At 43.6% G+C, this 27,806-nt stretch overlaps 1 protein-coding gene across 3 annotated transcripts; it reads left to right on the top strand.

Annotated features, from left to right (window-relative positions):
• LOC117445318 (semaphorin-4E) lies at nt 1-27,778 on the top strand. 3 transcript variants are annotated; one of them, XM_034080886.2, is made up of 15 exons: nt 1-114; nt 3,726-3,781; nt 18,071-18,551; nt 18,959-19,101; nt 19,886-19,948; nt 20,332-20,430; nt 21,940-22,039; nt 22,354-22,464; nt 22,659-22,810; nt 23,043-23,215; nt 23,495-23,651; nt 23,752-23,974; nt 24,977-25,092; nt 25,279-25,495; nt 26,340-27,778. In XM_034080886.2, exons 3-15 carry the CDS (start codon nt 18,443-18,445, stop codon nt 27,095-27,097), a joined length of 2,421 nt encoding a protein of 806 aa, XP_033936777.1. In that variant the 5' UTR covers nt 1-114; nt 3,726-3,781; nt 18,071-18,442; the 3' UTR covers nt 27,098-27,778. The 3 variants fall into 3 exon arrangements, with proteins under 3 accessions (XP_033936777.1, XP_033936778.1, XP_033936776.1); XM_034080887.2 differs by lacking the exon at nt 3,726-3,781 and having other exon boundaries at nt 18,050-18,551; XM_034080885.2 differs by lacking the exon at nt 3,726-3,781.
• Nucleotides 27,779-27,806: the final 28 nt, after the last annotated feature.

Below are 27,806 nucleotides of genomic sequence, written 5' to 3' on the forward strand. Positions count from 1 at the left end.
GAAGGAGTCAGATGAGTGTTGGACGGTGCAGGTGGAGCATGGAGCAGGGAGCGTCGAGCAGGATACAAACAACAGAACAGTTTCTAATGTAGATCTTCATTGTCTCAACTCACGGTGAGTCTGAAGCTGGTTTGCTTTGTTTGCGCGCAGGTTGTTTTTCCTCCAAAGACTTATTATGTTTCCAAGGAGCTTGTGGGAATAGGATTTGCCACCTGTGGGGGTAAGACGTGCACACACTGTTAGTTGACTGTCTTATCTAAGATTATAGGATATATCTAATTATAGCAGCCGAGAGCCAGACTAAAGCAGTATAGGATATGCGTTTGAGCTGACGGGCAGTAACACTTCCCACCGCAGACAGCCAGGGAAACTTGTAGCCTACTGTCGCTGGGAAAGTGTCAAGTAAATCCTGAGGGGAAGGGCTTTAAGCCAAACTGTGTTTTCTAAGCTGATTTTCTTCCATTAAAAAAACCAATGAAACCAATTCATGTATGATACAAATATCCGTGTTAATAGAAACAGCTAGAAATAGCCCAGCTTTCAATTTTGTGTGTGATCATTTGCATTTCCTCTATACACAGCTACGATTCTCTACAGCTACATTAATAATTCACCAACAGCTAAGCTTAATATGCCTGTGTTTGCTGTGTGAATAAATTCCGCTGTGTGGTAACATGATATTAAAGGGTGCGCACAGTTTTATTCATGGTGAGAATTAATGATCCATGAGTGAGGCTGAGGGAGCAGTGCTGTCAGCGCACTGGCTCAGGGGATTGCCCAATTTTAGCTGCCATACTGCAACTCAGTGGGGTCACTGGGTGTCAAGGCAGGGCTGCACAGATAAAAACAGCCTGTAACTCATTGGTCTGAGCTGGAAGTGATGCATGTTTCCTTTGTGTTTCCTTGTATGTGCACACCAATGTATCACAGGTCATCAAATGCCTCCAAAAGCTAGATAAAAGCACATTTTCTCCACTTAATAATCATTGTTTTCGCTAAAACGACTCCCTAAACGAAGTGTATTTTCAGTGAACCTCTGTTGCATTTTGGTTAACATGTGAAGCAGAAACACAGCAGCTTGAGTGCCAATGGTATCCGCTCTACCACAAAATTAAAACAGTTTATTTAAATCCCAGCATGACTGAAACACATAAACCAGTGTCTTTCTGCTTCTAAACACATAAAGGGTGTGTTTTAGGGGCTGCAACTCATGATTACTTTCATTATCGATTAACCTGCTGATTATTTCTCTAGATTGATTGTATGGTCAATTAAATGAAATAATTAATTGTGAAAAATGTCCATCACAGTCCAAGGAGATGTCTTTTAAATGTATTTTCTTTTCTTGTCTTGCCCAAGAAATTCAGTTCATTATGATGTATACCTGTGACAAATCAGGAGATCTCCCAAGATGAGAAGCTGAAAAGCAGCAATTTGGAATAAAAAATTACTTTAATGAAAAACTGACACTCAAAATAATGAATTAACTTATCAATCAGTCAACTTATGACAGCAGCTTTACTGCCTTCAATGCAGGAAAAAGCAATGGTTGTATAAAGCAGCATAGTATTTTACCGAACTGTACGGTATATCCAACACTTCCATAATTGTCTTTCCATTATTCTACCAATTCAACTACAATGCATTGTACTGACTGGAATATAAAATGATCTGCCAGTAGCTGTTTTTGGTTCAAACTAAAATAGCAATCATTCCTTTGATCCTGCCTCCATTGTGGGGATTGTGTGCTCTTCTTTATTCTCTAAATTACAAAAAAAAATTGGACAAACAAAACATCTGAGGATGTCAACATGAGCTTGAAGATTATAGAGGTAGCTTTTCACTATATTCTGACGTTTAAAGACCAAACAATCGAGAACAATAAAAGAGAATACAAATTGAAATGGTGCAACGATGGCATTTACTTTTTGAAGTTTGATAAGACAACAATCATTAAATCAGTGCTATTACATTTAATATCCAAACCGAAGTGCTCGCCACATTTTGTTTTTCTTGGATGTTCCCGTCTGTCAGTGAGCTTGTCACACAACACAGGTAGAGCAGGCGGAGATGTTCGGGTGTTCAGATTTTCCTTTTGTGCCCCACCACCTGCTGGGACTTGCCTGGGTGCGTGTTACTCGATGTGTATTTATGCGTTCAAGCGTGCACTTTACACTCAACCAGACTCTTCTCATCGATGACAAGTGATTTGTCGGAGCAGAACGAGTGAACAGCTTGTTGGATTTTCATGTTTCTAGTTTGCTCCTTTAGCCTAATGATGCGTGTGGTGACATGCTTGAAGACTGTACAGCACATTTTTCTGAAGTATTGTTTTCCCGCTAATTGCAACTCTCCTGCGCCTCAAAACAAAAGGTGGCTAGTCATCATCATAAAAAGTTCATGTGTAGCCTTTGAACTCACAGTTGATGAGAAGAAACCCACAGTGCTAACCCTTTCAGGGATTTCTGCTTGTAGTAAAGGTGTATGTGGGAGATGCATTTTTACATTTGCATCTCTGGAGATGTAAAAAACTATTTTAGTCACACTCTTGTTGTTTGTTCGGGTTTTGTTGAAGCTTATCTTCCATGACGCTGACTCAAATGTCATGATGACAATGTTTCTACATTGTATGCAGGTATTGTACTATATTTCACACAAACAACATGGAGAGATATTCACATTAGTATGCGTGTGTCACAGTGCAGTCAATTAGCTTTACAGGTTTTGCTGGCTGTACAGGAAACTGCTTTGATCCCATATAAAAAAATACATGACTGGATTTCAAACCAGTCTTTCACAACAACTCCTCTGCCTCAGCGTAGTACAGTACACACCTTATCTGAGCGTGGGTTATTATAATTTTGGGGTACTACTTTACAATAAGACTACCCTTATGAAGGGTTTACGAATAGTTTGTAATTCATTTATTAATTAGGTTGTGAACACTTTATAAATCATTAATAAGCTTTTATAAGACATGAGATAAACAGGGCCACTGTGACCGGTTGATGTACTTTGTTACTTGTTACAGCAAAGGGACAGTGCAGATAAAAAAGACACAATAAATAGGCTAACATATCATATAAAGAGGGAAGCATGTGTTAATAAAATGAGTTTGAATTCATGGTAAATTATTGAAAAGAAAGATGATATTCACTTTATTAAATCCCTCTACGGAAATGCATGTGTCTTAGCAGCAGCAACAACAGGGTGAAACACAGGATGGGATGGATATGAGTTCACACAAGCATAGTAATAATTATAATAGAAATAAAGAAATGTAAGAATACAACATTTACACATTTTCTTTTACCAAATCTAACAATGTAAATTAAAATGTAATGTGTTGTATACGTATATAGTACAGATATTTATAATTATGTATGTGTTAAAAATACATGTCAGTTTGAAAGAGCAGCGTTATAACAGTATGTAAATATATAAAGTAGGTGAGGTAGCAGCAAGTCAAAACGATAGTAAACTATACAAAAGTTGTGTTGCACAAGAGCAGTAGATAAGTTATTAATAATTAATAAGCTTTTACACACAGCCTGAAACATTACCCAAGCCTTTCTGAATAACTAACTTGTTTAAATAAAGGAGTGTGGATAATAAAAGGGCCATAAACCACTTTGTAACATGCCATCACGTGTGCAGATATTAAAGATAGGGCGCCATTAGCAAATACATTTTGCCCATAATCTTATGTATCCTTCTTCCCTCAGGTAAGGGGTCAAAGAGTCCATGGGACGGTCCTTCCTGATGAGTTAAAGAGAACAAGGTAGTAGCAAAGGTGGAGGACATGGAGACATAAATGTGGGATCGCTATCTATGTATTATAACTTACGGAAATCTTAAAATTCAAAATCAGCAGTTATATGAACGTCGTGTGCAATGCAGCAGGTGATAAACCGGCACGCAGAGCTCTGTAACTTCCCCCAGCTGTGCAGGAAGTTTGAGCTTTTTTAAACTAATTGTTGTGGTTTATTTGCCCCCCAAATCTGGCTCGCAGCAACCTTGATTCCAGGTCGAGCTTTTCCAGTAAATAAAGCTCTGATAAACTGTGTCACTAGCCTCCTGTCCAGCACCAAATGACAGACAGACACAGTTGGCAACTAGCTGGAGAACATAGTGGAGCATTAAGCAGATAAAGAGACACATTTTTTCCCTGTTGGCCTTAACATACCTAAAGAAGAGTAAATATTTGTCCTATGTTTGTCAGGTGGCCAGACACATGACTCCAAATGAATGGTGATGTTGTTCACGGTCTGCTGTGATAGCTATACAGTATTAAACATTTACAGTGTAAGGCGAGAATATCTAAGTGAGGTGATTTATTTAAATGTTTAAATAACTTTAAAATATGCTTTTTTATAAATATCTGAAATCCCAAGAAAAGATGCAAACAAATTGTAATTCTATTTGAATGACGTCACTTGAGAGACATCATTTAAGGGCTTTATTTTATAAGAAAAGCTTATTCATGCAACTGGTGTCTAGTACCCTCAGCTGTGCATCCGCCAACACCCGAAACACACACAGGTGCACATGTCAGTGTGTGGCTGGTTAAAAAGGAAGAGACAAATGTGACAACTGCTGCTTGTCTTCTATTGTTTTAGCCATATATCTGCCTGTCTGCACGGTTTGGAAGAATCTGTGAAACGCTGTGAAAAACAACCTGCTGTCACTTCATTCAGCTGTGGCGCTCAACCTATAATCCCCTCCCCTCCCCTCCCCTCCCCTCCCCTCCCCTCCCCTCCCCTCCCCTCCCAGCCTAAGGGGGAAAGTTTGCAGGAGTTCTGCGCTCTGACAACAGATGAGCTGTCGTATACAAGCGGTAGCTCGCCCCGGTGTGTCAAGTAACAACAAGGTGGGAGCATGGCAGTTTGTTGCAAAACGCACATTCAAAGCCGAGGTTTTTAGAGGCACAAGGGAGCGAGCTCCTGGCTGCCTCTCTGGAGGAAATTTGGTTGCTGTCATTTTGGTTTCTGTCAACAGCCGAGAAATCTCAAAAGCATGCATCTCTGTATTTTTTTCTCTGCAAGCTTCGTATCTAAACAAAGCTTGCAAAGTAGCTGAGTTCCGTGGCTGCTCTTTGAGCAGTGGGCACCACAAAAAGAGTTCGTTTTTTTTTTACCTTGTGAGTCTACTATGAAGGTAGATATGGTGCAAAATGTGAGAGCGTGTAAAACCTGATGTGAGCACTTGTAGAAAAAAAATCTGAGTTTGTGTGCTTACATTTACACTTGTATAAAATATCCACGAAACTGTGAACCAAATGTACACTTGTATAAAATATCCACGTAACTGTGAACCAAATGTACACTTGTATAAAATATCCACGTCACTGTGAACCAAATTTGAAGTCACAGAAGAAAAAAAAAAGTTGTGTAGCTTGTAGAAAAAAAATGAACTTAGAGATGAAATGTTCACTTGCAGAAAAATACATATTTTTTAAATATATTGTAACGTTCACAGGAAGGAGTCGAGAGGCAAGCTTCCAGTTACTAGGCTTTAATAACTGACTTCTACACAGATGATTACGGAGGGGTATAGCTTGAGGCTCAACCTCACACACATTGACACTGACTTCTAACATAACTCATTGTACACGTCACACTTCCCGCCCTCCCCCGTCTGCTCACCCAACCACAGGCCCGCACCTCAGACAGCAGCCCGTGCAGCTCCATGATTGGCAGAGAGACGGGGGATTCCTGAGTGACACCCTCAACAGCCTATACCAGGGTCGCTACACTACAAAGTCTCTGAAACGACCCGGGGGTCGTACCTGCCTTCTCGGCAGGGGAACTGGGGTCAGGAGGACAGGGGTGGCCGGTTCTGGCCCAGGCGGCGAAACAATGAGGGGACACTCAGTCCCTGATGGGGGACTGCTACTCTGTTCGCCGGGGGACCTGAGTGGGAGTGTCGAGGGAACGGCTGTGGGCCCCGATGTTCCTTGGGGTTCAGCCTGTGGAGAAGCGACTCCTCTGTACGGAGCCAACCTGTCTCTGTGGAGCACCACTTTTCTCCCCTTTGGGGGCAGCTGCACCCTGTAGACCACTTCCCCCACCCTCTCCAGTACTCTGCAGGGACCAACCCACTGACTGTCCAGTTTTGGGCACCGCCCTTTCTTCCGTTGTGGGCTGTAGACCCAAACCAACTCCCCGGCCCTGAAATGCTGCCCTCTTGTCCTGGTGTCGTAGTTCCGCTTCTGTCTCACCCCAGCACTTTTCTGCTGATCGCGGGCAAAGCGTGAGCGGAATCAAGGCGGTCCTGAAGTCTCCTGGCGTACTCAGGCCCTGGAGGCGTGTCCAGGGAATCCGGTGGCTGACCAAACGCCAAAACAGCAGGGGTTCGAAGCTCTCTCCCCAACATGAGGAGGGCAGGAGAACAGGCTGAGGACTCCTGAACTGCAGAACGACATGCCATGAGCACGAGGGGCAGATGCTCGTCCCAGTCGCGCTGATGCTGAGACGTGAGGATTGCCAGCTGCTGTCCCATGGTGCGGTGAAATCTCTCGACTAGTCCGTCGCTCTGAGGTCGCAAGGGGGAGGTGCGTGTTTTGTGCATGCCCAGCTGTGAGCACATGGAGGCGAACACCCGGGACTCGAAATTTCTCCCCTGATCACTGTGCAGGGTCTCCGGCACTCCAAAACGGCTGAACATGCCGGCCACCAAAGCATCTGCGACTGTCTCTGCTTCTTGGTCAGGGAGAGCATACGCCTCTGGCCACTTTGTGAAATAGTCTATGGCCGTGAGAACGTAGCGGTTCCCCCTGTTTGACAAGGGTAGAGGCCCCACCACATCAACCGCTACTCTCTCCATCGGAGCCCCCACGGAAAACTGTTGTAGCGGAGCATGGGAACGACCAGGTGGGCCCTTCCGCGCCATACACAAATCACAGCGGCGACAAAAGTCTTCGACATCCCTCCGACACTGCCCCCAGTAGCAGCCCTGACGAAGGCGCCGGAGAGTCTTAGTGACGCCAAAGTGCCCAGAGCCTGCCGTTCCATGCATGGCCTTGAGTACGACCTCTTGCAGACCCCTCGGGACCACCACTTGCCACCTCTTCTCCCCCGTTGCTGGCTCCTTCCACGCCCGCTGTAGTACGCCCTGACACAGACGTAGAGCCTCAAACTGAGACCACAGCCCCTTGGTTGCTTTGGAGAGCACTGCCACTTCCTCCCACGGTGGCCGATGCTGCGACTCAACCCACTGCAGTACAGGCTGTAGAACGGCGTCCAGCTCCTGCTGTTGCTTCCACTCGGCCACGTCCACTGTCTGGAGCTCCCGGCAGATAACCTCTTCCACTTTCCGCGCTGCCGCACAGACAATGTCCTCCTCCAGCAGCTTCTTTTCCCGAGTCTCTCTCTTCTCGCAGTAGTGGCATCCGCCGGCGGCACACGGGCGGCGGGAGAGAGCGTCTGCATTGGTGTGCCGCACCCCAGCCCGGTGCTCCACCCTGAAGTCGAAAGCTTGGAGCTCTTCTAGCCACCTGGCGACCTGCCCTTCTGGCTCTTTGAACGTCATGAGCCACTGTAATGCAGAGTGATCCGTCCTCACCATGAACGCCTGCCCACATAGGTAGTACTTAAAGTGCCTGATGGACAGCACCACTGCCAAAAGTTCCCTGCGGGTGACGCAGTATCGTCGCTCTGCTTTGTTGAACGCCCGGCTGAAGTATGCCACCACCCGCTCCCCCTCTGGTGTAGTCTGGGAGAGCACTCCGCCCACCCCAACGCCGCTAGCGTCTGTGTCCAGGGTGAACGGCAGCCCGGGGTTGGCTGGGGCGAGAACCGGGGCTTCACTCAAGGCACGCCAAAGGCTGTCAAACGCTGCTTGACATTGCTCAGACCACAGGAAAGCTCTGTCCTTCTGCAGCAGCTGGAACAGGGGTGCGGCAGTGCAAGCAAAACCCCGTACAAACTTTCTGTAGTACGAGGCCAGGCCCAGGAAACTCTTCAGCTGTTTCTGGTTGCGAGGATTTGGCCAGCCTGCGACCGCCTGCACTTTCTCTTGTAGGGTGCCGATGCCCTCACCCCCCACTTTGTGGCCCAGGAAAGTGACCTCTCTCTGCAGGAAATGACACTTGTCTGGATGTAGCTTCAAACCAGCGGCTCTGATCCTCTCCAGCACCACTCTTAGAGATCCCAGGGCCGCCTCAAACGAGCTGCCATGCACCAGGATGTCGTCCAGGTAGACCAAACACTGCTGGCGGGGAATCCCAGACAGCACCCTGTCCATCAACCACACAAAGGTGGCCGGGGCATTACACAGCCCAAAACTGAGGACCTTGAACTGCCATAGTCCCCGGCCGGTGCAGAAAGCCGTTTTTGGTCTGGCCTCTGGTGCCAGAGGAACTTGGTAATACCCGCTGCGGAGATCCAAGGAAGAGAACCACGACGACCCTGCGACCAGGTCCAGGGACTCATCGATGCGGGAAGCGGGTATGAGTCCTTCTTGGTGACCCCGTTCACCGGTCTGTAGTCTGAGCACAGCCGCCAGCCACCTGTCTTCTTCGGGACCATGACTACAGGTGCTGCCCACGGGCTGTCGGAGGGCTCGATGATGTCTGCCTGCAGCATGCTCTGCACTGCCTCGTCGCAAGCCTGCTGACGAGCAAGGGGGAGTCGCCGCGGGCGACACTTGATGGGACGCGAGTCCCCGGTATCGATCTCGTGTTCTACCAGGTGCGTTCGGCCCACCTCCTCCTCCTCCTTCATGGCGAAACTGCCCTGGAACTCTAGCAGAAGCTGCCCCAATTGCTCCTGCTGCTCGGGATTCAGGCCCCCACAGTTCTTCCTCCACACCTCCAATACTGCAGACTGAGCCTCTTCCACCTCCGCCTGGGGTACCTGAGGGGGGGCTGTTATCTGGTGGCACAGTCCGGGGGTGACCGATGGGGAATTGTCCTGAGCGGCCGTCACCGGGGATACGGAAAAGGGGGGAGGGTTTTCTTCCGTTCCTAGGGTACTCACGGTGGGTGTAGAGGGTCTCCCTGCAGGCTCAGCAGGGTCGTGGATACGGGTCATAGTAATCACCGGCCCCCCCTGGAAACTCACTGTGCCTGCTTGAAGATCCAGGAGGCAGCCAGCCGCCTTCAAAAAGTCCAAACCCAGAATACACGGGTCCTGTACATCCGCTATCCACACGGGGTGCTGCACTTCAACTCCCCCCACCGCCACAGTCAGCATGCCTCTTCCTTTCATAGGCGCCAGCTCTCCTGTGACTGTGCGTAGACGCACCGCTGTCGGCTCAAACATAGTCCCACTGGGCAACACATCTGCTCTCACCAGGGTTACTGTAGAGCCTGTGTCCACCAGTGCAGTGCAGGGCACCCCTTCCACGTCGACCGGGATATAGCAGGACTCCCCACCACCAGCACGGCCCACCGCGACGACATGCTCCCCGCATGTGCTGTCATCTTCTTCAGGAAGCCGTAGAGTCTGGCTCCCCCGGCTGTGCTGTCTGGCTCCTTCCTCGGATGTCTGAGTTGGTGACATTACAGCTGTGGTTTGGTTGAGGAGTCCTCGGGCTTGGTTCCGCATCTTCTCCTTTATGCGGGCCCCCCGTTGTTTCCCCGGGTCCGGTATGTCTTGGGGCAGTCCCTGGCCAAATGTCCTGGCTGACCACACCCCCAGCAGACCCTGGTACTTGGTCTGCTTGTTGGCTGCAGAGAAACAGCCCTTATCAATTCAGTCATCTCGGTAACCCATGCAGGTTTCTCCTCCTCCCTGCAGCTCCTCACAGCCGGTGCTGCCGGCCCTCTGTTGCTCCTAGCAGCTCCACTCCACACCTTCTCTCTCTCTCCACAGCCATCTCCAAGGCCGCCTGCAAGGACTGTGGATGCTGCAGCTGTACCTCGACCCTCAAGTCCGCAGGGCGAAGAGCCCTGACGAATTGGTCACGTGCCAGCTCACTCTGCACTCCGGGTGGCATGTGCCCATACGCCCGCCGCGTCATGCTCTCTACGTCGTTAGCCAGCGCACGCAGCGTCTCTCCAAACTCTCTACAGCGGTTACTCAACTCGTTCCGGAGCAGCTCTGGTGGGAAACACTGTCCAAACCGCCTCTTCAAAGCCCCCGCTAACGCTTCATAGGTGAGTCGGTCCTCTGGGCTAAGTAGTAGCAGACATGAAAGAGCCTCGTCTGTGAGGCACAAAGCTAGCTGTAGTGCTTTAGTCTCTATTGACCACCCCCCGGCATGTGCAAGCAGTTCAAATTGGGCATGGAAAGCCTCCCAGTCTGCCTTACCCGAGTATTTGGGTGTCTTCACGGACGCGGCGGCTGCTACTGGTTGCTGGGCGCCGCCATTGTTGTTTACATCCCGCTTGGAAATGGCGCTGAAGATGGCGACATTCCTGCGTCTCTAGCCATCTTCACCGCCGACTCTCTCAGGCGCTCTCTCGCCTCCTGTGCCCTCCTGAACTCTCCACTCATGTCCTTCGACCACCCGCATGCTCCATCTTCCTCTCATCACTATTTTCTTGCTTCACTCCCATCTTGCTGAACTTTTCCATCTCCGCTAGCTTACCGGCTAGCTCGTGACGCAGTTACGAACTCCCGTCAGGATAGACGTCCTCCGTTCGAAAAGTCACTTCTGACACCAATGTAATGTTCACAGGAAGGAGTCGAGAGGCAAGCTTCCAGTTACTAGGCTTTAATAACTGACTTCTACACAGATGATTACGGAGGGGTATAGCTTGAGGCTCAACCTCACACACATTGACACTGACTTCTAACATAACTCATTGTACACGTCAGACAGTCACGTTCAGGTTGAACCGGATGACTGCGGTGCTAACGGAGCGTCCACACTACAGCTTCAAAAAAAGCTTGGAGCTGGGCGTGTCTGGAGCTTGGGGATTTTATTCAAGCAACACGACCAACAACCAATCACATGAATCTCCCGCCCCCGACATACAAAGCAAAAAACCCCGGGGATTTTATGGGAGCAATATATATATATATATATATATATATATACTCCCCAAACAGGTGGAAACCTACCAGTTTCACCCACTGTCTCTGCCACCTCCCTCCATGCCTGGTTCCTCCGGTTTGTATCCCGGTAGGTGAAGAGGGTCTGGTCATACAAAACCGGGTGATTTTCTACGGCGTTAGTTAGTTTCTCCTCCAACTTTTTTTGAAATATAGAAATGAACGGCGGGATATCTCTCCCAGCTTAGACGCGGTTTGATTGGCTACGGCTTGAGCTGTCAGATTTTCTGAAACGGGATTTGATTGGCTGGCGCTGGCTACTCCGGCGTCAGAAGTTGAACATTGTTCAACTTCTGACGCTGGAGACGGACCGCTCTGCTACCCACAATTCAGTTCGGCGAAAAAGCGAGGCAACGTGACGTCACCCCATTCAAGGTGAATGGGAAGATTGGAGTTGTCGACGCTGTAGTGTGGACGGGCCGTAACGGCCCCTACACACGGCGGCGTGCGTTGCCGATTGGCGGTGGGCGTGTCTTGAGCTTGGGGAGTCAACGCGAGCAGCCCGACCAACAACCAACCACATGAATGTCCCGCCCCGGACATACAAAGCAAAGCATTCATGCTACATCCATGCTGGCTAAATATACTGTCTGTGCTTGCTAGCTGTCCATTAAAACGAAATACACTGGATATAAACTCCCCAAACAAGCGAAAACCTACCAGTTTCCCCCACTGTCTTTGCCACCTCCCCCCATGCCTGGCTCCTCCGGTTTGTATCCCTGTATGTTCCCTACCGCCACGACCATTTTCTCCTCCTTTTGTTGACATATGGGAAATAACTGCGGTCTGGCGCTCCCAACATACACCCGGTTTGATTGGCTAGTGCTTGTACTGTCAGATTTACATACGAGGGATTTGATTGGCTGACGCCTCCGTCGAGGCGGTAAAAGTAGAACATTGCTCTACTTTTGCAGCAAGCACCTCGAGAGAAGCTACGCTTTGCCCCCACAATGCAGTTCGGCGAATCGTGACGTCACCCCATTCAAAGTGAATGGGCAGAAGCGTTGAAGTGGCAATGCACGCCGCCGTGTGTAGGGGCCGTAACTGTTCGCTAACGATTCGTGTCGCTACCAGTCCGCTGACATGGCGCGTCAATCAATGGTAAGTTTTGCCCATTACTTGCCCAGTATTACTTTGAATATTATTATTGTGATTGAGGATTAAATCCACTTTGAAGACCACCGTTTTATATCGTGCAGTTTAGCGGCGAAATAACGTCAGTCAGCCAGCTAACGCTAGCTTTGTTGAGTTTATGCTAGCTAAACAAGTAGTGGTTGTAGTCTATACAGCAGTAATTCATATATTATAGCCTACTGCTTTGGCACTAACGGTTGATAACCGTTTATGAAAATAAAACCAATTGAACTGTACTGAAATAATGACAAGTTTTATAATTGTCTTGGGCTCCTGCTGTGTTTTTAAAGCCTTTGTAAATTATCCATGCTATTTTCTATTTAGCTAACGTCGAAGTAGTGTATGTGAAATCAACCTCACAATAAGATGTGTGTATATTACAATTATTAATGTCATATTTCAAGATGATTACTTAGATATTACAATATGGTTGGTTGAGCTGGAGTTCATTATTGAGCTTACAAGTTAACGTCACAGTCATCTGAAGAATGAACCCAAACCTTGTTGTTTTTATTAATTGTATTACAAATTGATATCAAATAAACGGTAAGCATTGGTAACACAATTTCCAAAGTTACAGTAAAATAAAAAGGACCCTGACTCGGACAATACACAATCCAACATGTTCAACAGAAGAGAATCAGTTATATTGTTTGTACACATGGTTTACTTTACATATATATATATATATATATATATATATATATATATATCTCTGTTTGTTTAAAGTGTCCAGGTGATGCAGACAGGCTGGACCAGAGAGTGAGAGACAGAACTGGACTCCTCACAGCAGTGAACTTCAGCACAGGTACTAAGACTCTTTTTTTCATACTGTACAAAGAATCAAGAAAGATATTGGTTTAAATGAATGAAGTATTGACTTGAATACACTGATATACATTCCATTAAACAATACTAGATCACCTACACATCAGTTAAGTTGAGGGTTTTTTCCATGCAAAAAGTCACATTTAGATGTTAACAAGCAATATGACTGTCAGCTTTCTAATTTAATGTATTGAAGGCAAAGATATTTAACACATAGTGAGAACTGCTACTATTTATCTCTCAATATTGTCTGTAAAAACGTGGTAAAAGTTAATCTTTCAGTGAGACAACAGAGCAAGCTTCTACAGTTGCACTACGTTTTGATAAGTTAAATATTATTTTGATAATAACATATATTTCAATGTTGATGAATTTCATACTGTTCATTCATAATCTGATTACAATTAAAAAATTATTATATCAACAGCCCCATAACACACAAACACACCTCTTTCATAAATAACACACTTGTTCTGCAATAATGTTTTATGTTTCCTGTAACTTTTGTTAGGAAAGGACATGCCCGAAAGACACGACATCTTCTCCTTCTCTGAGGGTCAAGAAGAACATCCAAGAGGAACATTAAAAGCTGATGTTATGAGATTGTAAGACCAGTACAGGACATTCACTAAGAAACTACTTTTATTGTGAAAACAAAGATCTGCACAACGAATATTTTTGTAGTCTCTCAGGACCATCATTTGTTTGTGACACTGCCTGCACCTCAGAGAAGGGGTGGTTATAGTCAGGCTTATAAAGTGTGGCGAAAAACATAGTCAGCTGATCGAATGCACCTATTTCCACATCTACACTCCATCAGCTGATTATTTCTATTTGCCTCACTTTATGAGCTTCACATCACCTGTGCCTTGTACCGCAGAGTTTGCAACGTCACAAATAAATGGGGCCAATCTTCAGTCAGATGTGAATGTGTAATCTAACATTTTCAGTACGAATAATGGACAAAAGGAGTGCAAATGCAATTTATTGAAATGTGAACCAAAAGTTAATCAAATGTTTTAAATAAAAAGCACATATGGACAGAAGGTGTAAACCTATTAAATGTATAAGTAAACACATTTAGTCAAATAAAGTGACAGACTAGGCCTGTGCAGTTGGTATCAGCTATGCCCAGCATGGGCTCCTCCATCAGGCCTGGTCCTCCTCGCTGAGGAAAGACCCTCAGTCCTCTCCACACCAACAGACAGGATGTCCATCACACGGAGGTTTCTCCCTGAAGTCTCTGCAGCTCTCTGGACACCACGCTGTCTCAATCCGTCCACACTGAATATGAGAGGGGGAAAATGAAAATAATAAATGCTTTAGACAATAAGAAATATAAAGTTGACTGTTGAGTTGCTCAGTTTTTTTAGATTGTCAATACTATTACTGTATAACTAATATCTCAGGTTAAGAGGCAACTTCAAATAAAGATTGGTCTTTAAATACATGTTGTCTTTTGAATTGTTTGTCTAAAGTCAAGGATCTAGAACTGGTACTTAGTTTTAATGATACAGTCTGGTTATTATGCTGTTTGGAGGAGGCCTCACAGGTAAGAGCACTAACTAGCTGTACACATGTAACACATGTACCTTATCTTGACTTAAATGTATTAAACGTATAGTTCAGTGATGGCAAAATATAAATAACTAATGTCATGCAAACATATTAATATTTGCTTGATTCCAGAGTTGAATTTAGCACAATTGCATACAAACGTTAAGGGATTTTAAGATTCTGAAGTCTTCGTTCTAAATAGAAAATAGCATGGATAATTTAGAAAGGCTTTAAAAACACAGCAGGAGCCCAAGACAATTATAAAACTTGTCATTATTTCAGTACAGTTCAATTGGTTTTATTTTCATAAACGGTTATCAACCGATAGTGCCAAAGCAGTAGGCTATCATATATGAATTACTGCTGTATAGCCTACAACTACTACTTGTTTAGCTAGCATAAACTCAACAAAGCTAGCGTTAGCTGGCTGACTGACGTTATTTTGCCGCTAAACTGCACGATATAAAATGGTGGTCTTCAAAGCGGATTTAATCCTCAATCACAATAAAAATATTCAAAGTAATACTGGGCAAGTAATGGGCAAAATGTACCGTTGATGGATGCGCCATGTCAGCGGATGGTAGCGACACGAACCGTTAGCCCCGCAGTCTCCAGTCACTCGAGCCTCGTCCTTCTGATAGCTCCGCCCCTTCGCTCCCCCCTCCCTCCCCCCACATTTACAGGTGAAAGTTACTTTTGCGACACATTTATCGCAAGAAGCAGTGGCGAACCGTCAGGGCCCTCTAGGCCCTCTGTGAGGGCCTAAGATATTCTAAAAAATAATATTTGAAAACATTAAAAAAAACGTTTTTTTTTTAAATATTATTTTTTATATTTTTTTGTTGTTACATTTTTCATTAGTTTTACCAAAATAACTTGATTTAATTGTATTTAAAATAATATTTCCAAAGAAATAAATCCTTCGAAACTGCCTGTTCAGTTTCTGTTGGAATGTGAAGGGTTAAATGCCGTCTGCGAGTTATGTGAAGACCGGAGGGCTTGTTGGTCCCTCTGTAGATTCACAGAGGGCCCGCCATAGTAACTCAATGAGAGAGTAATGTCAAATGACAGTACAATTGACCAATCATATCTTCCCTCTAAATGGGCGGGCTTTATTTTCGCGGACTTTATGACAGGTTCCGCCCGCTGTGAGGTGTATGCAAGTGGTCCAGTGACGCGTCCTAAAACCCGCAAGTAAGCTTCGCTCGGATTCCCTCGACAGAAAGCAGTGGGATTTCTCCATAAGGTTTTGGAAAATAGCTCGAAATAAGGTCTGTGGAAAACGAACTTGTTAGATAAATGCACGTTTTGTTCAGCCGGATAATATCCACATGTCTACCCTACTTTTATTATTTTCGAATCATAAATCTAATCGATAGATTTATGATCGATAGATTTCTAATTAGCATAAGTTCGTTCTCGATGGCTCACTTCAGTGATAGTGAGGACATCTTTGCGAAATTATTAACCGAGTCATTTTAAAGATTGAGTTACAATGATAAATTGGAGTGGCAAAGGATCAGCTGAATGACCCCGCCATGAAGTGCTTCATCCAAAAGAACAGGAGGATGGACTTTGTGTTTCAGTGATTTGATCATCAAAGGTAGGCCTAAGTCATTTTCAATGCGGGCCGCCGTGCCGACTTAATTCATTTGTAATTGCTACTTGGCTGTGTGTGCCCTGTCATGATAGGTGTAGGTATAAATGATGTTATTTTGTGTGGTAGAGGGTCGCTGTCATTGATGCGTTTCACCCCAGACCGCTGTTTTGATATTCCGCTGAAGTATAGTTGAGACGTAATATCTCCTTTTTTTTAGAGGGAAGGGGGGGTCAGAGGGCCTAGGTATAAAAGTCACGGCTCGCCACTGGCAAGAAGTGGAGCAAAAGTCAAGACCGCAGATTCGTCGATTTATACTGCCACAGAGCAGATTCGTCAAGTTGTAATGACTGATTTGAGAGGTTGTAATAAATAAAGTGGCAGTTGTAATGGAAAATATATTTTAAAAATATGTATTTTTCTGCAAGTGAACATAAGTGAACTAAGTTAATTTTTTTTCTACAAGCTACAAAACTTTTTTTTCTCTTCTGTGAATTTGGTTCACAGTTACGTGGATATATTTTACAAGTGTACATTTGATTCACAGTTACGTGGATATTTTATACAAGTGTACATTTGGTTCACAGTTACGTGGATATTTTATACAAGTGTAAATGTAAGCACACAAGCTCAGATTTTTTTTCTGCAAGTGCTCACATCAGGTTTTACACGCTCTCACATTTTGCACCATCTACCTTCATAGTCTGCACTTAAGTATGCTTTGTGTGTTAGTCTAAGAAAAAGTGCCTTGATGAATTTTGAATGAGGCTGCACCGCTCAGTTAGTCAAAACAGAAAGAAGTGGTAAGTCTCAATGTATCACGATTCCCAGGGTAGGGATGCAGCGCTATAACTGTGAATTACTGTGATCTGCGTGCATGCCCAAACCTGAACTGATCCCCTCTGCTGCGTGAACTCCGCTGAGCCCAGAGGAAGCAGCTTCTTATCAGGGAGGAAGACAGGAAGAGTGCAGGAGGAAGAGGGGGTGGGGGTCGTTGGGCAGCGTGGCAGAAATCACTTGACATCAGTTTCCTCTGTGAAGTTTACAGGGATGACTTTTCATGCTTATTATGACTGAAAGTGGTGCTTTACTACTCTGATGTAACAACAAGGTTATACTTGTCCCTGTTTGGAATGCTGTCTTACTGTAATATTCTGATACAACATTGGGTATACTTGGGAGTTTTAAAGGTGTTTTGCAGGAAGGTTTAATCTAAGTTTTTTTTGCATTGCGTTGGCACATTTTAAATCCAGTGTTTTTGGTCTCATACAATTCACTTTAAAGATTGTCTTTGTTGATTTGATCATTCTGTCTCTTATGAGTCACCATCTTAATAACACTGTGGTGCTTAATGACTAATCTGCCCCTTTTTAAAGAGGCAAGATTTTATTTTGTTGACCAATCAATTGGTGATTGGCTATAATTAATTCCTGCATACTGTACATTTAATGCGTGGATTATCCAATTGATGATTATATTAGTATGTTTCGGTGAATGTATGACCTGTGAACAAATGGGCACTTTTTAAAATGAACTGAATTGTGTGTCATGTTGAGCTGCCATGTCACTTTTATGTTTAACATTTAGTTATAAAGTACATGTACATTTGAAACAATTAATTTGCATTATTTTCTTTAAGTAGTGTTACATTTCTCTCTGGGGTAGCTTTGCACTAGTTCAACTTCTTCCAGGGTGAAAGTAGTAGCTTGCTTGCAGTGTAGCTCTGTTGAAAAAATGGGACACTAAATGTTATCAGTGAAAAACAGAATTTACAGCAGATGAAATAAAATAAAAAAGGTGCAGCAAACCAGCCACCCTTTTCATTCTTGAAGTGAATAGACTATATCAATCAAATGTCCATCTTTTATACATAATTTCCAGTCTTCTCATCATCTTTTCATGTTATGGGTCTCTTTAATTATTTAATTCATAGATGTTTTCATATCTTTCCTAGAGGTGGGCCCCATTAAGATGATCTCCTCCAGCATCCCTCACCAGTAGCTGTGCAGCATGGCTTCTGCTCCTTCATCCAGAGAAGACACCAGCAGATCATTAGCCCTGCGCTGGAGGCTAACACCGACATAGATACTCGCCGACTTCAAACTGAGCCGAGCCGCACTCTGCAGGCCTGGTTACACATCCTGCGAACTGCCTTTTAGAGGATGACTTGTACCATAGCGGCATATGTCTAGGAAGGCAACATCAGCACAGTGTAGCAACATCTGGACTGAGAGCGTGGACCATGTTTTGTGTCTGATCCGGTGCTTTGGTGGCAGAGCTGCACAGTGCAGCTCTTCCACACTTGGACACACCTGGACTCTGAGCCATGTCTCTTCTCTCAGCTCTAAGCATCGTCTGTGGATTGATGCTCCATGTTTCAGTTAATGCACTCGACACTCAATACTGTGTCCCACGAAAGACTATCCCCTACCAGAGTAAGTCACAGATCCTCAATATCACAGCATGTTCTGTGATGTAAAAGGATGCTTTGGAAGTGGAATGAGGTATATTATCATGTTCAGTGTATTACTTACAGTAGATGCCCCAAGTTTGGAGACACAAGCAGTTAAGCAATCATTTGTGGTTGGGCCAGCATCAGTCACATTTTTGAAAAACTGTAGGTAATACCCTGACTATGGATAAGTACCCCATACAACCCTGCTTCAAACTGTTTGAACCATCCCTTTAATTACTTAGTTTTTGTGCATGCTGAGTCAAGCTTATAAAATATCAATGAAATAGCATTTTGTTTCTTGCTGTGAGAGCGTTTTCTCCAACTACACAGCACAGTCTCAGCAGCTGAAATGTAGAAAGTAATGTGGATGCTCTCCTCCCTTTTTAGACGAGCTGAAGTTGTTCAGAGAAGAGGGGATCTTCAACTACTCCACTATGCTAATGAGAGACGACCTGGGTGTGCTGCTGCTGGGGGCCAGAGAGGCTGTGTATGCTCTGGACATCAACAACATTTCTGTCAGAAAGGCTGCGGTGAGAACACGAGAGGAGATTCATAAATAAGCAACTGTTTACAAAATGTGCAGGTCTGCGCACTTATATGCTCATATTTATTCTGTTTGAAGCCGTTGAACACTGATGAACATACACTGACCTGCTGAACAGTAGTATATTAACATGCACATTTTTAAAATAAATAGGTATCATTTATCTATAAGTTGAACAATGATGTTTTTTGGGTTGACCCCATATCAGAGATGTATCAGCTGTGTTGTTGAACGATTTTTCCAACATTGTCTGAAATGAAGAATTTTTGGAGACTGACATTGTGAAAGTATCAATTCACAAGAAAAAAGTTCATAGGTTCAGGGTTAGAACAATTTCACAATTAGATCACGCCTCAAGTAAGTTTGTATCTTTATCTTCCCTCCTTCAATATTAGGGAGTGTATTTTGGCGGACGATATGCTTACAGAAACACATCACGTTGTGTCATGAACTGCACTCCTTTCAACAGCTGGTTCAACGCTGTTGTCTATTTACCCCGTGCACATTTGCATGAGAATTTGGATGAATTATGGTCCTTTTGAACTGTAGACAGCTGGTTTATAATTGTAGCTACACAGCTAACAGTCATAGCTGAAGAGGGATAGGTTTCCCAGCCTGCAGGTATTCCCTTCCCGAGTGTACAGACTGGTCCTGGCGTTAGATCAACACTGTGTGAGGGTAAACGTGCTGCAGCTCCATGCCGTGCAGTGGCTCGGTTGCGACACCATTCCTGTGTGCTTTAACAAAAAACGTTCCCTCTGTTGATGCAGGTGTACTGGCGAGTTACAGAGGAGAAACAGCGGGAGTGCACATACAAAGGAAAACACGCTGAGGTTTGTGTAACTTATTACGAAACAGAGCTTGCAATGCATTTACTTTTACTTGTAGGTAAAGGGTAAAAGCCTTAAAGGGTGACTGTTGACTGAAAGTTGTTTACTCCCCTGTGCAGTTTGTCTCATTTGTAAATCATTGATATGGGGATCTTTTTTCCTTTTCAAGACACAGAACTCTCTTTGAAGTGCTTTGCTTATAGCTTGGTACCGAATGTCCAAATAAAGGCAAAAGAAGAAAATGCATGGACACAGCCCTGACCTTTTGGTCACCAGTTGACCCCAAGCAGCCAGTGTGTTTGTGTCTTGTGTGGCGTGTTTGTGTTTTTGCGGCTGAACTAACAAAGCTCTGACCTTGGCATTTTCTCTGCTGGATCTTGTTGCAGGTGGAATGCCGTAACTACATTCGAACCCTGCACAGAGTCAATGACACTACGATGTATGTGTGTGGCACGAATGCTTTTAGCCCCACCTGTGATTACATGGTAAGTAAACTGTAAAACATGGAGTTAGTTTAGGCAAGCCCTCTGTTTATTAGCCGAAGAGGTGGCTGTGTGAGTCATTCCAATAATTTGAAACTGTTCTCCTTTACTTGGATTATAAACCTGTCAGTGGCTTCAGTGCTCCCACTTAAACTATAATATATTGCGTTGGTTCTCATTTACACCCCAGTGTCTAGTCCATTATCAGGGAACATTAAGGTCTATAGAGGTGTTTTTTCATACTTATCTTCAGGTTTATATTTTGTGCTTCTTCTGTGACATTTTTACATACTTTAATGTTCAAAAAGGTATTCTGCTGTGCTGCAGCACCTCTTTTCTCCCTCTTTCTGAAACCAGAGCCCAGTCTGCTCTGATTGGTTAGCTGGTGGGCTCTGTTGTGCCCAGGATTGACAAAGGCCTAATATCCAGTTACTTTAATAGCCACTGTTTGCTGTGTTAAATTAAGGAAACTCCCACCCTTTATGAAATACAGTCAACACATTTTCTTAGAAAGAAGTGGTATAAGATACATTTCCTTTTTGTAATGTGCCTCTTGGTAGGGCTGCTCAATTAATCATATTTGAATCGCAATTACGATTTTGGATTATGAAAACAACATAATCGAAATAAAACTATTTTAAAAAAAAAAAAAATGTTAATAATATTTTCTATTGGTTTTTCAGTTGAATTATACTTAAAGTTCGGGGTAATCAACTGTTAAAAACATACTGTTCACATTTATTTTTTCAATAAATGGAAGTTTTCAAAGTGAATGGATAGTCGTTTTTAATAATCGTGATATCAATTATTGACCCAAATAATCGAGATTATGATGTTTGCCATAATCGAGCAGCCCTACCTCTTGGTTGCAATAAAGAAAGACAAGTTAAGCCCAGCCTTTTTATAATGTCGGCATGTTTATTGTTTTAGTTGGGTTTTATTGTTCAACAACATCCAGTAGCTCATGAATTCAGTGTATTTTGGCAAGGAACTCAAATCTCAGAGGACTGACTACATCACAGCACAATAACTTTTAAAGCAGACATTATGTTCACTTTAACGTATGATCTATCTTGATATGTTTTTTTAACCATGACAGAGTATCATTGAAAACATTTTTAAATTCAATAACCCTCCCATACATTTGTGGGATATAGATCCGTAGGAAAGATGAAAGCAGATAAATAAGAATACGCTAATGGTTAAGTCTACCGGTGGAAAATACAGATTATCAAAGCTTAACGTTCAAAGAACAAAAATGAGCCTCTGCAAGATTTCATTTGGAGCGGAGGGTTGGAGATCAATACAGAAGGTGTTTTATCTTTTGTATACTTTGGGAAATGGTGAGCCATAATGTAAATATATATTGGTTATAGTTAAAGGCAAACTATGGAACCATGCAAACCACTGGTTAAGGTTTACAACTTCAGTCTTACTGTCGAAATAAAATGGCACTGTTTCTACTTTATTTTCGCTCTCTTAACAAGTCTTTATTTCCTTTGTTTCCGACAGACGTTTGTTAAAGGACAGCTGAAGCTGGAGGGAAAGCAGGAGGAGGGAAAAGGGAAGTGTCCTTTTGATCCCTTCCAGAGATACTCCTCCCTCATGGTCGGTGAGTGTCTGAGGGTTTGCTGCCAACATGAACAAAGCACAGAGTACTGCTGAACGTTCAAAGTGCACCAACAGAAAAGCTCAATGTGAGATAACTGTGTACACGTTTAAAATGCTGCAAGAGCCGGGCACCGAATGAAATAAGAAAAAGTAAGAATATCACCCAATTTCTTGGCTGGTGCTCCCTGCTCACTCCACATGGACTAATTAGTTGGCTCAGTCCATTAGCAGGCATATCAATTAGATATTATTTCCGGTTAATATAAATAATACATTTCCAGTAATTTCCTTTCTCCTCTTCTTCCTGTCCAACAGGAAATGACCTGTATTCTGCTACATCCATCAACTTCTTGGGCTCTGAGCCGGTGGTTCTGCGCAGCTCGGACTTGGCTCTCCGCACTGAGTTTAAGAGCTCATGGCTCAGTGGTGAGTTCCTGTCCTGCAAAAACTAGTCATTTAAAGTGTTCTATTATGGTGTGCATAGTTAAGAGGGGATCGACTGCAGCAACACTTATGCATGATGCATTATTTGAAAGATTTCCTTTGATGTTACTGAGGAAACGTTTTTTAGATTTTTCTGCCCTTTTCCAAAGTGCTAATGTTGTGTTTTGTGATTTCAGAGCCAAACTTTGTCTACATGGACTTTGTGGGGGAGAGCTTTAACAGTCTTGATGGTGATGATGACAAGGTGTACATGTTCTTCAGTGAGAACGCCATGGAGTACGACTTCTCCAGCAAAGTCACTGTGTCTCGAGTGGCCCGTGTCTGCAAGGTATATATATATATACTGAATAAAAAACCTCTTTGTATTTTCAAAGACAAGAGAAAGTTGGTTTAGATCAGTAAATACGTACTGAATAATCACTCGGTCTCTGCAAAACCTTTACAAAGACATTGAGAGAAAGTTTAACAACAATGCCTCACGCTGTCTGATTCCTGGTCTGAGTGTTGTGCTTAAGAGGAATATTTGCAGTCCAGCACGTGACCTCTGTTTCTGTGTTTAGGGGGATATGGGCGGCCAGCGGACACTGCAGAGGAAATGGACGTCGTTCCTGAAAGCTCGTCTGGATTGTTCCCTCCCTGAACCCAGCCTGCCCCCCATTGTCCAGGATGTCTTCCTGCTGAAGAACGAGAACTGGAAGGAGAGCGTCTTCTATGCTGTCTTCACTCCGCAGTCGTATGTACTTGCAATCAAATACAGTAGTTTTTTGGCTGAGGGAGGGTGTGAATGTGCAGCAAGGTAGAAAGTAAATTGACAGTTGTATGGGAAAGAATAAAAAAAGTTGAACAAAAAAGTTATTGGATATTTTCCTTTTTGTTTTTTATTTTTGCATTTAGCTATTCATATTTTAATTTAAAAGATGACATCTCCAAAGTTATCTCTATAAGAGATTAAATAAAACAAACAAATGGAAGTGTTCTTGACTAAATGTGTCTAATCTGTCTTTTTTTTCAGGGGCTTGTCCGAGGTATCTGCGGTATGTGCATATAGTGTGTCTTCCATTCGAGATATTTTCAACGAGGGCAAGTTTAAGACACCTGTCGCTGTGGAGACATCTCACGTGAAGTGGGTGATGTACACTGGAGAGGTGCCAGTCCCCAGACCGGGAGCAGTGAGTCTAAAGACTTTGTTCAACCTAGAAGTTATTCTGGATATTAAAGCAAGGAAAATATGAAATACAAACCATTCTGACTTCAAGTTTTGTGTTTCAGTGCATCAATAGTGTGGCACGTAAAATGGGCATGAATCGCTCTCTGGATCTTCCTGACAAAACCCTCCAGTTCATCAGGGACCGCCCCCTCATGGACGAGGCTGTCCGACCACAGACGGGGGGGCCGCTGCTGGTGAAGAGGGGAGCTTTGCTGACTCGGATTGTAGTGGACAGTGTGTTGGCGCTGGACCAACAGAGATATGCAGTCATGTTCATTGGCACTGGTAAATATTTGATTAAAAAAAACTGCAACTGCTTGTCTGCAATAGTTATGCACAGCACATGACAATAAACAACTTTAAACAGAACTGATGTTGAGGGCTGTTACACAGTGTCAAAATGTATCAATATAACAAATCATTTTCAGTCAAAGTTAAAACAGTTCAAGTTTGAATAAAACATCCTAGTTAATATTATTTATTACTTGCTTTAATCTCCAAAATTGCTTAATTTTTCTCATACTGCCTGTGCTGCAGCACCTCTTTTCACCCTCTGGGTGTTTCTCAATGTCGAGGATGCTTCCTTGGTGGGACATGTCTTCCGAGTCAGGTCCTTCAGAGGCTAGGCAAGAATCCTTCCTGGCATTTGGAGAACGAAGAATGGAATAGGCTAGCAAGTGTGCAGGTCTGTGTCATATGAGAGGCCCCGCCTTTTTTTTGGAAATTGGTCCGTGCGCAAAGCATTGTGGGGATTTTAAGACCACGGAGGATACACATGTGCAGCCTCAAAATTTCCCGCAATGAATGACTCAGTCCTCGGTAGAATTACAGGGATCCTGGACGTTGGAACAGTCCTTCGGCGGGACTCGATGACGTAGCATCCTTGAAATAGTGGCTCTGAAGCAGCTTTCCTCGACATTGAGAAACATCCCCTGTCTGAAACCAGAGCCCAGTCTGCTCTGATTGGTTAGCTGGCGGCTCTGATGTGATTGGTCAACCGCTTAGAGATGTCCCGCCCCTTAGCCTATCACGTAATACACTATCAAGTGGTACACGGTGATGTCACTATGTTACACAAGTAAACAAAGGAGTCCAATGGACGCGTTTCAGGGTGAGAGGGGGAGTGTGTGGGAGAGAAACGTTTTACATGCACAAACACATAATAGGGACTCTTTAAGAAACACATAAACATAAAGTATGAGTAATGATAGTTGATACCTGTGTTTGTGTAATGCGCTTATTCAGTGGGTATACGATATATATGTATACCTTTTTGTTTCCTGATAGAAAACGGTTACATCCAGAAGGCTGTCAACTACGCAGGAGAGATGTTCATCATTGAGGAAATTCAACTGTACGAAACCTCGGTGCCTATCAGCACCCTGCGGCTCTCATCCAGCAAGGTAACTCACCAGGTTCAACATTGTGGCAATATATTTAGTTTTACAATAAGTTTCAGTTTTAATTTATAGCTCAATTTAAATATGTTGTCAACTATATTGCTTCTAACAGGCAGTAGAGAGGCGACAGTGGATATAAAGATGAAATACCTGGTGGTTTGTTAATGTGTGTCTGTGTTGCATACATAGGGCCAACTGTATGCAGGTTCAGAGTTTGGTGCCATCCAGATGCCGCTCAGTAACTGCAGCCGCTATGAGACTTGTGTGGACTGCATCCTGGCCCGGGACCCTTACTGTGCCTGGGACTTGCAAGAAGAGCATTGCTGCTCAGTCGACAGTGTGTCCTACATTGAAACTGCAATACAGAGTCTGAAGGAGGGAGACCTCTCTCAATGTTCTCCTCCAGGTACATTAAGGCACCATGTTTGCATATATTACTGGGCAGCCTTTTTGTATGAAGCAGCAGCATGCAATGAGACCAACCTTATGTGTTCTTCAATTCATTTAAAATGCATTTGTATAGCACCATATCATAGAGAGCAAAGGTGTGCATATAAACAGGGTTATGAGGGATGCTTTAAAAGTGTACTCTGTTACAATTAACACGTAGAAAATGTAATCAGTAGCCTAATATAAATATCACAAAATAAAAGTAATGTAACCTGATTACTTTCCGTTACTTTTGGATTACTTCAATATCAAATGCAATGCAAAGGGAGTCAAGAAGAAGAAATATCAATAATATGGCATTTACATAAGTATATTATGTAATACAACAGAACGATGGAACTTTAGTAGAAAAACATATCTCCATAAATGATAGACCAGGCCTGCAGAAAAGTATAGTTTACAAAAGCTTTTTTTATTTAATACAATAATTAAAAGCATTATATTTGTGTAATGAATCTGGTGTCCACCTACTGCATTTAGAAAAAATGAATAAATAAAGATATTTTTTAAAAAATGATGATAATAGCCTAAATGAAAACCCTTCCTTTTAATGTTTGTAACATTGTATGATAAGATAATACTTTATTGTCCGATTAAATTGTTCTTGCATCAAAGCAGCTTCATTTGCAACATCGTTGTAAACCTGCTAGTAATGCCCATTTTATAAAAATATACCAGTAATCGGATCGTGTATTTCTTTAATGTATCCTGATTATGCTTTTCTATGTAATCCGTTACTCTCCAAGATTGCACATCAAAATACAACCACATAAACAGGTGTACTGTGTGTCTGTTTTTAGATCCAGTGGCAGCCGTGGACTTTACCCTGGTTCCAGGAAACAACATCCAGCTGCCGTGCCAGCTCCACTCCAACTTGGCGCAGGTCGTGTGGCGATTCGCTGACCATACACTTCACTCCAACAACAAATACTACATATTCAGCCGGGGCCTCCTCGTCTTGCAGGCCTCTGAATCAGACGCGGGCCTGTACACATGTGACTCAGTAGAGCTGATCAATGGGAGACCATACAACCGGACTGTGGCGGTTTATCAGTTGCAGCTCCACTCTGATGCAGGAGTGGGGGAGAGCTCTACTCCTAGCAATGAGGTGACAGATTCCTCACCCTCTATTTACAATGTGATTACGGCTGCACCGGAGCCAAACTCGGGCAGGGAGGACCCGTTGACCCCGCAGAACCAAAGCGACACCAGCAAGGTGACTGGTTTAGAGGTGACCGTGGCTCTGCTGTCACTGCTCTGTCTCTGCCTGATGGGGGTTATATTTTGCATCTGGAATCAGGGACGTTTTGGATGCTTCAAGTTTGCGAAGCGCCCAAGTGAAAGCGAGGTGAAAAGGCAGTCAGCCGAATACATGCACATCCCCAGCAGAACTTCAGAGATTAAGCTCCTGGGGCCTGAATCTGGGAGACCTTTCAGTGCCAATAATAATCACTCTGTTGTTGACTTCAAAGGCAACGGGGAGCACCACTTCACACCTATGGCCAACATTTCAAGTCTGGACGGTCTGGGATACATAAATGATGAGTCAGAGATTTGACTGCTGAAGTATAGAAAATCAGTCCGAGGCCAACTGCGGTGCACTAATTATCTTCCTATAGGTGTGCTGCTGTAGAAAAGGTTTCCACATTATAAATTCTTTTGATTGGTGTCCTGTTAATCCTTGACAATTTCCAATACTGTCTATCATTTATGTACTGGGCAGCTGAAGAGACTTTTCTGGAATATTTTTTTTACATATGTATTTTTTTGTAAAATGTTCATTTGTGAATACACTCTGTAATATGTTGTGTACAGGTAAGCGCTTTTTTTCAACTATTATTTATTTGTTCAGCAATCTTAATACCTGTGATCTGAGTCTTGTAAATTGGGTCAGTGAACAAGTAGCACACACTTATACTTTAAATTCCCAGGCAGATATGATTTTATGGACTGTTTACTCAAGACAACATTCAGTCAAAGAGAAAACTGTACATTATTTGGCTGTTAATGATTGATAGTCTGTCATAGGTGATACAGAGTGAACTCCATACCTCTATCTTCCATAATAAAAACACAAGATAATTTCACTGCAGTAAATGTTGTATCATCATTGGGATGTAGAAATATGGATGTCAGTCGTCTATCAATTATTTGCATCAGAGACACAGCATTTTGTTTTGGCATCAAACTTTGGAAAATGCAGCTCTTGTTGGTAATAAAATAAAAAAACGTTATTGTGTGTGTGTGTCTAGCTGTCGGTAATGATT

Source organism: Pseudochaenichthys georgianus, chromosome 4 (assembly GCF_902827115.2).
Source record: "Pseudochaenichthys georgianus chromosome 4, fPseGeo1.2, whole genome shotgun sequence".
Classification (NCBI taxonomy): Eukaryota; Metazoa; Chordata; class Actinopteri; order Perciformes; family Channichthyidae; genus Pseudochaenichthys; species Pseudochaenichthys georgianus.

Bases quoted from the DNA above. Each gene is read 5' to 3' on its own strand.
- LOC117445318 (XM_034080886.2), top strand. From the start codon at position 18,443: ATGTCTCTTCTCTCAGCTCTAAGCATCGTCTGTGGATTGATGCTCCAT. The intron at 22,040-22,353 runs GTGAGTGTCTGA...CCTGTCCAACAG, and splicing joins ATACTCCTCCCTCATGGTCG to GAAATGACCTGTATTCTGCT. The intron at 23,975-24,976 runs GTAAATATTTGA...GTTTCCTGATAG, and splicing joins AGTCATGTTCATTGGCACTG to AAAACGGTTACATCCAGAAG.